The sequence below is a fragment of the Canis aureus genome, chromosome 22, assembly GCF_053574225.1.
Source record: "Canis aureus isolate CA01 chromosome 22, VMU_Caureus_v.1.0, whole genome shotgun sequence".
Lineage (NCBI taxonomy): Eukaryota > Metazoa > Chordata > Mammalia > Carnivora > Canidae > Canis > Canis aureus.
Genome location: NC_135632.1, coordinates 45527051 through 45540942, shown reverse-complemented (window position 1 = coordinate 45540942; position 13892 = coordinate 45527051). Strand labels below are relative to the sequence as shown.

The 13892-nt window shown below is 35.8% G+C and overlaps 1 protein-coding gene across 6 annotated transcripts in view; it reads left to right on the top strand.

The window, feature by feature from the left end:
- Nucleotides 1-13892, top strand: part of GOLGA4 (golgin A4) — a 126916-nt gene that overhangs the window by 28450 nt on the left and 84574 nt on the right. For 3 of the 6 annotated variants that reach the window (XM_077865829.1, XM_077865827.1, XM_077865826.1), the window contains exons 3-4: nucleotides 556-654; nucleotides 5050-5112. In XM_077865829.1, the coding sequence (XP_077721955.1) occupies nucleotides 556-654; nucleotides 5050-5112 (162 nt within the window). Of the gene's footprint in view, nucleotides 1-555; nucleotides 655-5049; nucleotides 5113-13892 lie in introns of those variants that run through there. The other 3 variants (XM_077865828.1, XM_077865830.1, XM_077865831.1) reach the window with 2 other exon arrangements.

Genomic DNA, 13892 nt, shown 5'->3' with positions numbered 1-13892 from the left:
TTCTAAATCTGATTCATGATTATTAATATTTTGATGTATAGTTTTTGAAAGAAGACTGAAGGACGGAAGAGAATATATACTAAAAGAATTAAAGTTTCTTCTGTACATATTGGAGAAAACTTTCTAAGTACAAAGTAAATGATTATTTAAAATTTTATGTATTTTGTCCTCCCCATAAATTTCAATGCTATTATTTTGAATGTATTTGTTATGTTAAGGCTTTGTGTTCTTTACCATATGGTTCTTACTAGTTTAGAGACTTAGACCAAATTGGCAGACATGTGGTATGCTGTGGTGGCTGTTGCATATATCATTGTATGCCAGTTGGTTAAAGTTGGGCTTTGAAATTCTGAACAGCTCAACTCCTCTCCATTCCTGACCTTTGCAGCAACTTGTTATTTCTGTTGGTGGAGAGATGGTAGCAGTTGTGATGGTGCAAGGCCATTAGTGTTGTGCATGCTGCGTGGTGAGAACAGTTTGCAACATGCCCTTATTATCTGTTTTTCATTATTTGTTTTATTTTTATACCTCTACTTATTACACTGAATGAGACAGCTACTAGCCGGGATGATAGCAGAGCCTGCTTTTCTCTCTGAGTATACTATCTTTGCTTTGGATTCCTCCAAACAGCCTAAAACAGAGCCTGACAGTGTGGTGAGTCCTTCCACCGCTTTCTGCATTCCCTTTGTGGGGAAGCAAAGTAATTTGGTAATTCTAGAAGCAAATCTCTGCTGCTTGTCACTGACTGTCTTTCAAAGCATCCTCAGTACCCTGTTGCTAACCCTGCTCTAAAAAATCAGAGTGAATTGCTGAATTCTGATGGCTGGTGTGTTTTCTGGTAGCTTTTTAACAACAATAAAATAACACTTTTCATTAATGTAGTGAAGACTACCCTCAACCTGATCTAAACTCTAAGTTTTCTCTTTAGGGAATATTTGCTTAACTAAAAATGGTATGTTTTGCTAGAAATCTCTGTTCTACTATTGATAGGAGGCCAAGAATATTTTGAGATGTGATTCATATTTTAAGGAAAAAAAGTATTATATGTAAATCTATAATTGAACAACATTGTGTAGGTAGGTGGATTCTACTGTAATAAATAATTGCATCTTATTTTGAGAGAGTACTAGTTTTCTATATATTAAACATTTGAAAGGAAGTAATTACTCATTATTTTCCAATTCAGTGAATTCATACAATTTTGAATCTTGTATATAATTTCAGTTTGAGAAAGTGCACTGTTTTCATATGTATCTTAAGTTGTTAACTTAGGAAATTAAGAGATATTTTTTGCCCAGTAAAGATAGCTTTTTTTGGTATGTTGGATACTGAGTGAGTTAGGATTGAGGTTTTCTTTTTTTTTTTTTTCACTTTTATTTATTTATGATAGTCACACAGAGAGAGAGAGAGAGAGGCAGAGACACAGGCAGAGGGAGAAGCAGGCTCCATGCACCGGGAGCCCGACGTGGGATTCGATCCCGGGTCTCCAGGATCGCGCCCTGGGCCAAAGGCAGGTGCTAAACTGCTGCGCCACCCAGGGATCCCGGATTGAGGTTTTCTTAAACGACAAGAATTGATTTAATTTACTAAGTAGCTTATGATGAAATTAGAACATTTCTCTACTTAATCCATGCAGCCAGGACAGATTTGGTCTGTATATAGTCAGTAGCAATCCTAAATTACATTCTGAACTTGGTTTTAGAGAAGAAAACAGTTGAGGCACCATAGTTTGGATCTCAGGGCAAAGGGTCTCTCCTTGGTTTTGGCTACAAGTAATATGTCACTCTTTTCAAAACTGGTTTGAGAAAGAGACTGGAGTCCCAGTTAAAGATAACTTAGCAATTTATTTTATTTTATTTTTTTAAAGATTTTATTTATTTATTCATGATAGTCACACAGAGAGAGACAGAGAGGCAGAGACACAGGCAGAGGGAGAAGCAGGCTCCATGCAGGGAGCCCGACGTGGGATCGATCCCGAGTCTCCAGGATTGCGTCCCTGGCCAAAGGCAGGCGCCAAACCGCTGCACCACCCAGGGATCCCAGCAATTTATTTTAAAAACACAAAATGAGGGGCCTCTGGGTGCCTCAGTTGGTTGAGTCTGCCTTCAGCTCATGTCATGATCCCGAGGTCCTGGGATCAAGCTCCACATTGGGCTTCCTGCTCAGTGGAACCCTGCTTCTCTCTCCCTCTGCCCCCTACTCTTGCACATTCTCTCTCGAATAAATAAATAAAATCTTAAAAAAAAGAAAATACAAAATGATATTACTTTATACTTCATGTTACAGTAACAGAGACTTAAAAAAAGCTTCTCTGTGACCCACTTCCATATATAAAAGTAATTTAAGTACCTCTTCTATTGTGAAAAATGCTAATGAGGCTTTATAACTATTTAAAAATAATTTAAGTAGACTAAGTCTTCATTCATCTTATTTAAATTTTGTTCAGATAAAAACTTCTCTCTAACAAAGAGAAACCATAGCATAATGTAAAATGGAATACAAATTTAGTGAGAGTCTATTTCTGTGTTCATCAGCTGATACCTTTTACTTAATTCAGTTTTTTTAAAAAAGACCCCAAATTCTAAAAATTGCTTAGTCCTCAGCAGTCAGTAAATAGTTGTTGAAAATTGAACAAAACATAATTGAAGACAATTCTGACAGGGAACCTGTATGTGCTTTTAAATTAAATACACTTTAGATTATAATAATTTTTCTCTTGTCTTAGAATTGCTCCCAGGAGAAAGTATTGCTGACAGTTGAGTATTGACATGTGTTGAGCTTCTCTCTGGAAAGACTTCAGAATTCTTTTTTTTATACTGAAAGAAGTAACTGTGTAAGGATTTGACAAGCATATATTGAGCCTCACCACCAGTCAGGCAAAAGTTGGGTCCTGTGGACCAAGATGAAGATACAGGGTTCCTGCTCTTTGAGAGTTTATAGTTTACTGTGGAGACATATGCTTACAATAAAAAGGAATTAAGCCTTCATAGAAGAAAATATAGGCATAGGGAATGTGTTAGCCCTCAAGCAAGCGATATGAAGCTTCATAAAAGAAGCTGCATTTGAAAGTTAAAAGGTAAATGAGAATTGGCTGGGCAGAAATGAAGAAGGCATTACAGATAGTGACAAAATCTTTAATTTTGCTTCCTAATTTAAATTTACAAGGTACCTTAGCAAATACTCTCCTTAAGCTGTCCTGCATTTATTTAGATATATGGTATGATATATATATTGAAATACATATGCAGGGAGGAAAAGTTTTTAAATATTAGGTTGTGTTTGTTTGATAGGGTGAGAGGTCAAACAATTATAGAATAGTTTTTTGTGTCATGTGTCAAGTAACTTAATATGGATTCTCTTGCCACTCTTGCTCCTAACTTAAATATCTTAGGGAACCATTTCATTTCTTTTCTCCATAACTTGACTGTCTCAATTTTCAGCTTATGGACCAAGAGACTTGTTGAACTCAACAAAGTATGTTTTTTATTTTATAGCGTGTAGTGTAGTATATTTTAAGGGCCAGCAAGCATTAATTATCATGCTTACACAAACATAGCCATATATACAACTTAATTATTTGAAATGTCAGAGAACAGGAAGATAAAAGTTATGTTCCCCCAACTTTTCTCCCCAGTAAAACTCAAAGGAAAATGTCTTGGACTGATATAATTTGATAATAATTATTATTATTTTTAAAGAGTATGTGTGCACACACGAGCTGGGTGGGGGTAGTTGGAGGGGGGCAGAGGAAGAGGGAGAGAGAATCTTAAGCAACCTCTACACCCACACTCTTTTTATATTAGAAGGAGAAGGTATTTCAGTTATTGTTAGAGAAAAATACAAATACATTATGGAAGTGGAAATAGTAATAGCAGTATAAGAACTCTCCCTCGTCTCCCGGTATCCATTACCCAGTATCATCTGTTAACTCAAGGCCGTCTTATTTTATTATACCCCCGCAATTCTCTAACCGTCCACCCCACACATGTATACCTACCTCTCTTCCCATGCCTCCATCTCTATTGGATTATTTGAAGCAAATTTCAGAAACCTTATTCCATCTAAATGTTTTGGTATATATTTCTAAAAGATAATGACTAAAAATGTATAATACATTTATCACACCTAAAAATTAATAATTTCTTAGTATCAAATATCTAATGAGAGTTCAAAAATTTGAGAACACTTGCAAAGCTGATACTTATATTTAAGAATTAATATCCAGTTCTATTTAAGAATAAGTAAGGTCAGTTATTTGACCCTTCCTTGGTCGGCTTTGGAAATTTATGGGAAATGTGTTATTTAGCTACCAAGTTACTGAAACATAGTGGCTAATATTTGCTCTAATGCTTTGTTTAAAACTTAGAAGTTATTTTATCATGAGCTACTTATGTAGCTCTAATTTTGGTCAGTGTATTATGAATGCAGTATAGAATTTTGAATCTCTAAGAATCTCATTCATTATCATGGAACCTACGCCAGTATGTTGTGATCAGTAGGATGTCACTTAATTTAGAACATTTACTTTCTTATTTGGAAGATTTTTTAATTATAAGTTTTTCTGAAAATTGCTTTAACAATTTCATTTAGATTGCTGGTTTCAGATGAATGAGGCATTTCCATTTCTTGTTACAAAGATATTTTTCAGGTCTTAGCCCAAATAACTTTGAGTATTTTTTTATCATAGGGAACTCTTGACATTGTTTCTTTTTCTGGATAGTTGTCTATTTGAATGACTTTTGCTAATTGAATCCCTGATGTTAATTTTGTCATGGGGGGAAAAACTGGGGACATTATATTGGGGAGAGGCATGTGATTAGCTTGAAATAAATTTTGCTATATACTAATCTTTGCTATTTAGTTACATATAGCAAAATAAATTTTCTAAATACTCACCATACTAGTTTTGCCTTGCATGAAAACATTCTAATAAATGAACTAATTTTGTTTGATAAATGTATTTAATTGGTACTTGGTTTTTGTTCTTAACAGTTTTAACAGTTTAGCTTTTTGTTCCTTTTCTTTATGATGTTTCTTTGTTTTTCTTAGAATGCATCCATCCAAGCCACGAAATCTGACAGTGTTAATGGAAGTGAACCACCAACTCCTCAGGTCTGTTACTAATGTTATTTTAGAAAATAGCAAGTCATTTCAGAGTGTTGGTCCATCTATATTATTAGCATCTGACTTTCTGTTGGAACAATAATGTCCATAGATTTGATAAAATATGTATGGAAACCTAGGTTTGTTGATGCTTTCTTGGAAACAGTTTTATTTTTTTTATTTATTTATTTTTTTTAATGTTCTTTTTGTTTGTTTGTTTATTTATTTATTGGAGTTCGATTTGCCAACATATACACCCAGTGCTCATCCCAACAAGTGCCCCCCTCAGTGCCTGTCACCCAATCACCCCTATCCCCCAACCACCTCCCTTTCCACTACCCCTTGTTCATTTCCCAGAGTTAGGAGTCTCTCATGTTTTGTCATCCTCACTGATATTTTCACTCATTTTCTCTCCTTTCCCTTTATTGCCCTTCACTAATTTTTATATTCCCCAAATGGTGTTCAATTTACTAACATACAGAATAACACCCAGTGCCCGTCACCCATTCACTCCCACCCCCCGCCCTCCTCCCCTTCTACCACCCCTAGTTCGTTTCCCAGAGTTAGCAGTCTTTACGTTCTGTCTCCCTTTCTGATATTTCCCACACATTTCTTCCCCCTTTCCTTATATTCCCTTTCACTATTATTTATATTCCCCAAATGAATGAGAACATATAATGTTTGTCCTTCTCCGACTGACTTACTTCACTCAGCATAATACCCTCCAGTTCCATCCACGTTGAAGCAAATGGTGGGTATTTGTCATTTCTAATAGCTGAGTAATATTCCATTGTATACATAAACCACATCTTCTTTATCCATTCATCTTTCGTTGGACACCGAGGCTCCTTCCACAGTTTGGCTATCGTGGCCATTGCTGCTAGAAACATCGGGGTGCAGGTGTCCCGGCGTTTCATTGCATTTGTATCTTTGGGGTAAATCCCCAACAGTGCAATTGCTGGGTCGTAGGGCAGGTCTATTTTTAACTGTTTGAGGAACCTCCACACAGTTTTGGAAACAGTTTTAAATGAAAATGTTTCATGTATACACACCAGTCATGTAATATGCCATTGTTACTCATTTAAGAAATTAATGGCAGTGAAGAGAAAACTTTTTGAAAAAAAGGAATCTGACTTTATAGTTTAAAAGATTATGGACACTTTATATTGAAAGACATTGAGTTACATAATTTAGAAAGTGGGGATATGGAGCATATGGAATTTCTTTTAAAGTTTGCTCTAATGCGAGTATTTTACTAGAAAACTTTGATTTAAAAAAGTCATTTGGGGAGTGTGCAGCTCAAGTGACATTCTTTTGACTCTTTCCAAAAAGAAAGAAAAAAATTCATTAAGAATATCATAATGGCAGCAGTGTCTGAGATGAACATTTGTTTAGGCTTTAGTGATGATGTTATCATTAATCTGGCTATTCTCAGCAGTCTCTGATTAGGACAAAAACATTTATAATCTGTGGACCTGGATCATGTATGGAGACAATTTATGAGCTATATGATATATGAATTAAATTATTTAGACTAAACATTCTAAAGTATTGTCTGGCAAATGTACAGATTATAGCTTCCAAAATTCTATGAACAGATTCGGTGGACTGAGGATCTCATTCCTTTGGTGGGGGCTGGTCAGGTGCTGGGCATAGTCCAAGTCCCTGAGCTTATTGACTCTGGCTTTGCCCAGTTTCCCTAGGTAATTCCAAGTCCTCTACAAATACATCATTTTTTATAAGCTCCATGAAGTAGGGGTAAAATATTTGGATGTACCACTCTACATGGTACTGGGCAGATCCAGTGATCTTTAATGAGTATTATTAAAAATATTATTTAGAATGATTATTTTCCCTTTACAGAATAGTTCAAAAAGACTATAAATACTGTTATGAATACAAAAACTGAATGATAATCAGCTTTATAACACATTCAGAAGAAATTTAAGTTTTCAATAAGGTGAAGAATGAGCATGGATAAAGTTCAGGAAGTAAGCCCATTGAAAATACAACTGTTTTTCTAAAAATGAATAAGGTACCGGGGATCCCTGGGTTGCCCAGCAGTTTGGCGCCTGCCTTTGGCCCAGGGTGTGATCCTGGAGTCCCGGGATCGAGTCCCGCATCAGGCTCTTGGCATGGAGCCTGCTTATCCCTCTGCCTGTGTCTCTGCCTCTCTCTCTCTATGTCTATCATGAATAAATAAATAAAACCTTTAAAAAAATAATAAGGTACCTATTATTAACTATGTATCAGGCATTGTTAAACATTTTGCATATATGATCTCATTTAATTCTTATCACAAGGAGATGCCTTTACTCAGTCTGTTTATTTTTAAACATATCTCTGAAAGTTGGTTGTTGGCTGTTATTAGCTAATTGGGAATAATGTATATTCTTGAAGGGGGTGGAATGCTTAGTATGATTGGGCATCTTAACATCAGGAGGAAACCAGGGGGTGACACCAAGGTAAGAGAAGAGATGGTACAATGCAAGCCCAAGAGTTTGTAAACACAGCTGCCTGTGATTGCCTTATTACTGGGTCAGATATTCTACATAAATCAATTGGTTTTGGCATACAATATAACAAACAATTTTCTCCTTTTTTCTTTTCAACACAGTATATTATGAAAATTTTCAAACATACAGAGAAATAGAACTTTACAGTGAGCATGTATATACCTACTGCCCAGAGTATATCATCGATACTTTACTATATACTTGCTTTATCACAAATCTGTCCATGTATACATTATTCTATCTGCCCCTCAATCTATTTTACTTTTTTGATGCTTTTCAGAGTAAGTTGCAGGCCATAGTATCCTTCCTTGTAATATTTTAGCATGTATATCATTAACCAGAGTTCAATATTAGTATTTAAGTATTAATGCTGTAATTACTTTAAGGAAAGAGGAAGGTTAATACCACATCTGATAATTAATTCTCAAGTTAAAAATACAAGTTAAATCAAAATTTAAAGGACCTTGATATGGAACTGACTAGTTTCAGTGGTTTAATTAGTTGTGTAATTACGTATATATCTATTATGCACACAGCCTAGATGTTGGATAGTAATGAATCATGATGAAAATTTACTTTAGTTAATTTATCTGATTAAAAGGTAGTTACCTGGGATCCCTGGGTGGCACAGTGGTTTGGCGCCTGCCTTTGGCCCAGGGCGTGATCCTGGAGATCCAGGATCGAATCCCATGTCGGGCTCCCGGTGCATGGAGCCTGCTTCTCCCTCTGCCTGTGTCTCTGCCTCTCTCTCTCTCTCTCTGTGACTATCATAAATAAATAAAAATTAAAAAAAAAAAAGGTAGTTACCTCCCTAGAATTTTTTTTTAGATTGAAGTATAACTGACATACAATATCTAATTAATTTCATACGAGGTATAAATCATAGTGATTTGATATTTTTATACATTAGGAAATGGTCCCCATGATTAGTCTAGTTACCAGAATCCATCACCATACAAAATATTACTGACTGTGTTCCCTGTGCTGTACATTACATCCTCCTCACTTCTTTCTTTTATAACTGGAAGTTTGTACCTATTCTCTTTACATATTTTGCCTTCTTCCCCAGACCCCTCCACTCTCTGGTAAGCAATAGTTTGTTTCTTGTGTCTTTGAATCTATATTGTTTTTATTATATTATATATATATATATTTTTTTTTTTAAAGATTTTTATTTATTTATTCATGAGAGACAGAGAGAGAGAGAGAGAGGTAGAGACACAGGCAGAGGGAGAAGCAGGCTCCCTGCTGGGAGCCTGACGTAGGACTGGATCCCAGGTCTCCAGGATCACGCCCTGGGCTGAAGGCAGGCAAAACCGCCGAGCCACTCAGGGATCCCCTGTTTTATTTTTTTTTAGATTCTACATATAAGTGAAATCATATGGCATTTGTCTTTATCTGACTTCTCTCATTTAGCATAATACCCTCTAGGTCCTCTAGGTCACAGATGGCAAAATTTCATTCTTTTTACATGGCTAAGTAATATTTTTATGTATTTGTTTCTATTATATAGCATATATATATATATAATATATATATATATCTCACCTCTTCTTTATATAATATATATATCTCACCTCTTCTTTATCCAGTCATCTGTTGAAGGGCATTTAGACATTCCTTCTTTATCTTGACTAGTATAAATAATGCTGCAGGAAACTTAAGGGTACATATATATATCTTTGAGTTGGTGTTTTTGTTTTTTTTGTTTCAGATAAATACCTAGAAGTGGAATTGCTGGATTGTATGGTAGTTCTATTTTTAATTTTTTGATGAACCTCCATACTGTTTTCCATAGTGACTGTGCCACTTTATATTCCTACTAACAGTGCACCAGGATTCCCTTTTTTCTACATCCTTAACCAACATTTGCTACTTTTTGTCTTTTTGATAATAGCCAATCTGACCACTGTGAGGTGTTATCTCATTGCAGTTTTGGTTTGCATTTTCCTGATGATTAATGATGTTGAGTATCTTTTCAGGTGCCCGTTGGCTGTCTGCATGTCTTCTTTGAAAAAATGTCTATTCAAGTCCTCTGCCCATTTAAAAAATTTTTTTGATATTGTATAAGTTCTTTATATATTTTGTTCTTATATATTTTTATATATTTTGGATATTAATCCCTTATCGAATGCATGATTTGCAAATATCTTTTCCAGTGCAGTAGATTGCCTTCTCGTTTGGTTGATGGTTTCCTTCACTGTGCAAAAGCTTTTTAGTTTGATGTAATCCCATTTGTTTATTTTAGTTTTTGTTACCCTTGCCTGAGGATACTGATTCAAAAAAAAAAAAAATACTAAGACTGATGTCAAAGAGCTTACTGCGTACCTTTTCTTCTAGGTGTTGTGTATTCTTTTTTGAGGTAAATTTTATGTAAAATGAAATATACAAACCTCAAGTGTGCATTAACTGAGTTTTAACAAATGTATATGCTAAACCCATATGCTAAACCCATACAGAGGTTTTAGAACATTATCAACACCCTAGAAAGTTCCTTTGTGGTTCTTCTCCCTCCTAGAGGCAATCTCTTAAATTTTTTTCCACCATACCATGGATTAGGTTTGCTTGTTTTAGAACTTTATATAAGTAGCCTCATATATGTATAGCATGTACTCTTGTAGAAAGCTTCTTTCAGTCATGATAGTATTTTTGAGATTTCATCCATGTTGTTGTAGTTATCAGTAGTTCCCCTTTATTCTTTGTAGGGTTCCTTTGAATAGATATTACATGGTTTATTTACCTTTAATGGACACTTGGGCTGTTTCCAGTTTTTAACTATTATGAATAGAGCTACTATAAACGTTATTGTAGAAATCTTTGTCAATGTGTGTTTTCATTTCTTCCTTTTTGACCATTATAGATTGTGTAATAATACTTTTTGATGATTTCTAGAATAACATATACTGTGTGTATATATATAAAATGATGTGTTTGATACATATCATTTTAACCAAAACATTGAATGCTTAAATATCTCTTATTAGATCATCATTATCATACTGACAGATTAAGATATAACTTAACAAATGTGTATTAAGTACTTGCTTTGTGGAAAGCATTGTGACAAGGAACCAGAGATAGGAAATAAGGATTATTTTCTAAATGAGCATAAAGTCTAGCGTGAGGGTGTGTGTGTGTAGCAGATATAATGACAGGAAAACTTACTTAGTGCTTACTGCTTATAGCACATTATTTAAAATATTTTAAATGTGCTCACTCATTTAATTCTTATAACAATCCTACTCTTTTACAAATGAGAAAATTGAAACACAGAGGCCTTAAAAACTACAAACTACTAAGTGGTAAAGCTGGGATTCAAATCAGGGAATTTGGTTCAGAGTCTGTGTTTTTAATCATTGTCCTGTGATGTCACGATAGTTATTCTGGGGCTTAAACAACTCAGGTGTTACACCAGCATGTTGGTAACTAATGGTGAGTCCGAATGCAAGAAGTGCTCCAGTAATGGTTCTGGTAAAAGCTGAGGCCATTAAGATTATTTCTGATGAGTGAGATCTGAGGTTTCCTAGAAGAGCTGGCATTTGACCTGAACTTTGAAGGATGTCTGGATTTTCCTATGTAGGGAAATTATGGGCAGTGGTACAGAGGCACACAGTGATGCATTTGTTTCAGGGCAGGAAGTTGCCTGTTATGACTCAAGTTTTTGGTACACAGAGGAGTGAATTTACAGAGAAAAGGGTCTTGGGAAGTGGGAATCTTGAATATAAGCTAAAGATTTTGAACTTTATATTAAATGGGGAATCCAGTTTCAGAATTGGAATGAGATGGTCTGGATGATGTTTTAGACAGACAATTGTGTGGTGACAGTGCAATAGGGCAGATTGGGGTAAGAGATTAGAGGCCAGGGAATACAAGGCTGCTAAGGTATCCAGCTGATGGAGGATGAGAGTCGGAACAAGAATAGTGTTAGGGGAATACATAGGAGGGGTTGAAAACAGGCTCTAATGGGGGAGACAGGAAGGAATTAAAGGTAACTCTTGTGTGTGTATGGATTTCTCCTTCTCTAATCCCCTTCAGTTTTTTGTTTTTTTTTTTTTAATGAACTGTAAATCTGCGAATGTCTTTTGTATCAGAAACCTGACAGCAGTTGTCATCAGTGGGAGTTCAGTTTTTCACATATCAGAAGGCCTGAGGATTAAGGGTCCTTCTTCCTTTAGCATCTTGTCCCTGCCACATCCTTGCCACTGCCTTTCACTCTCACAATTAATTACAAGTTGGCCTTCAAGAATTGCATCTTCATTCTGGACAGGAGGAAAGACTGAAGGGGACAAAAGGCATATTCCTATTTGTAAAGAAAATAATACCTGTCCTAGAAGGTTCTTTTTTTTTAATTTTTATTTATTTATGATAGTCATACAGAGAGAGAGAGAGGCAGAGACACAGGCAGAGGGAGAAGCAGGCTCCATGCACCAGGAGCCCGATGTGGGACTCGATCCCGGGTTTCCAGGATCGCGCCCTGGGCCAAAGGCAGGCGCCAAACCGCTGTGCCACCCAGGGATCCCCTAGAAGGTTCTGTTTTATAGATTTCCACTTAGTGTAAATTGTACAATAGTGTACATTATTGGCCAAACTTAGTCACATGGCCCCCTCCTAGATGAAACAGAGTCTGGGAAAAGCTAATTTAATAAACTAATTGAATAAAACAAAAAACTTAAAAAAAAAAAAAAAAGCTAGGGGCGCCTAGCTGGCTCAGTCGTTGGAGCATGTGACTCTTGATCTCAGAGTTGTGAGTTCAAGCCCATGTTGCTTGTAGAGAGTACCTAAAGATAACAAAAGCTTAAAAAACCATTCCTTTAATTGAAATATATCACAATATAATATATACTGAAAAGTATGATATATGCATTATACAATTTTCTGAATTTTTACAAACCAGTTAAATACACCTTTGTAATCAACATTCCAAGTAACAGAAATTACTAGTATCCCACAAGGCCTTGTGCTCCTTTCCATTCCTCTCTTTTTCCCTAGGGTAATTACTGTTCTGACATTTAGGTTAATTTTGCCTATTTTTCTTTTATGATTTTATTTATTTATTCATGAGAGACACACAGAGAGGGAAAGAGGCAGAGACACAGGCAGAGGGAGAAGCAGGCTCCATGCAGGGAGCCCGATGTGGGACTCGATCTCGGGACTCCAGGATCATGCCCTGGGCCGAAGGCAGGCGCTTAAACCGCTGAGCCCCCAGAGATCCCCTAATTTTGCCCGTTTTGAACTTTATGTCAATGGAATAAAAGTGGGTACTCTTGTGTCTGTCTTCTTTTGCTCAGTACTCTGTGAGAGTCCTCTGTATTGTGGTGGTTGCAAATCATTCTCATTGCTGTCTGGTATTCCATTGGTGAACAGACTGCAGTTATCCATTCGGTGATTCATCAGCATCAACAGTAGCTTCAAGTTTGGGACTATATTGAATAAGGTTGCTATAAACTTTCTAGTGTTTGTCTTTTGTTGAACATACAAAAGACATATTTCTATTGAGTATATACTTAGTAGTGAAATTGCTGACTCAGATTGTGTACATGTGTTTAGTTTTAGTAAATACTGACAAATAGTTTTCCAAAGTGGACTGCTCCACATCCTTATCGGTACTTGGTATTTTCTGTAGTTTTAATTTTAGCCATTTCTGGTGGATGTGTGGTGGTATCTCCTGTGACTTTAATTTATATTTGGGAAGGTGAATGTTTTTACCTGGGTGTATTGTTATTCTGAACAAAACTGGGGTCCAGTGGAAAAAAAGAAAGAGTAGATATCAGGTGGTAGCCAGTATATATTATTTACCTTAAGCCGGTCATACTTCGGAATACTGTATATGTTTTGATTTATTACTCCTCACAACTACCCCATGAAGTGAGTGTCGTTGTTATCCTCATTTTACATATGAGGAAACAGAGGTATAGAAGGTTAAGTAATTTGCCCAAGGTGTTATTGCCAGTAAGTAGTAGAGCTAAGACTTGTCCCAAGACGTGTGGTTTCATAGCCTGTGCTTTTAGCTACTGTATCATATAATCAGAAGAGTCTGCTACATAAGCTTGTGTATGACATTCTTATTTGTAAGTTTGTCTTTTTAGTCTCCTTTCTCTGTTAATAATAATTGTTAGTTTATGAGGTATTTGCTACATTTTAAGCACTTTGTATGTATTAACTCATTAGTCCTTGTGGCATCTATATAAGGTGGCTGGTATGATTATCATCATCATATAATTATTTTTATCATTCCCGTTTTGCAGAGGGAGAAATAAGACTAGTGAAGATACT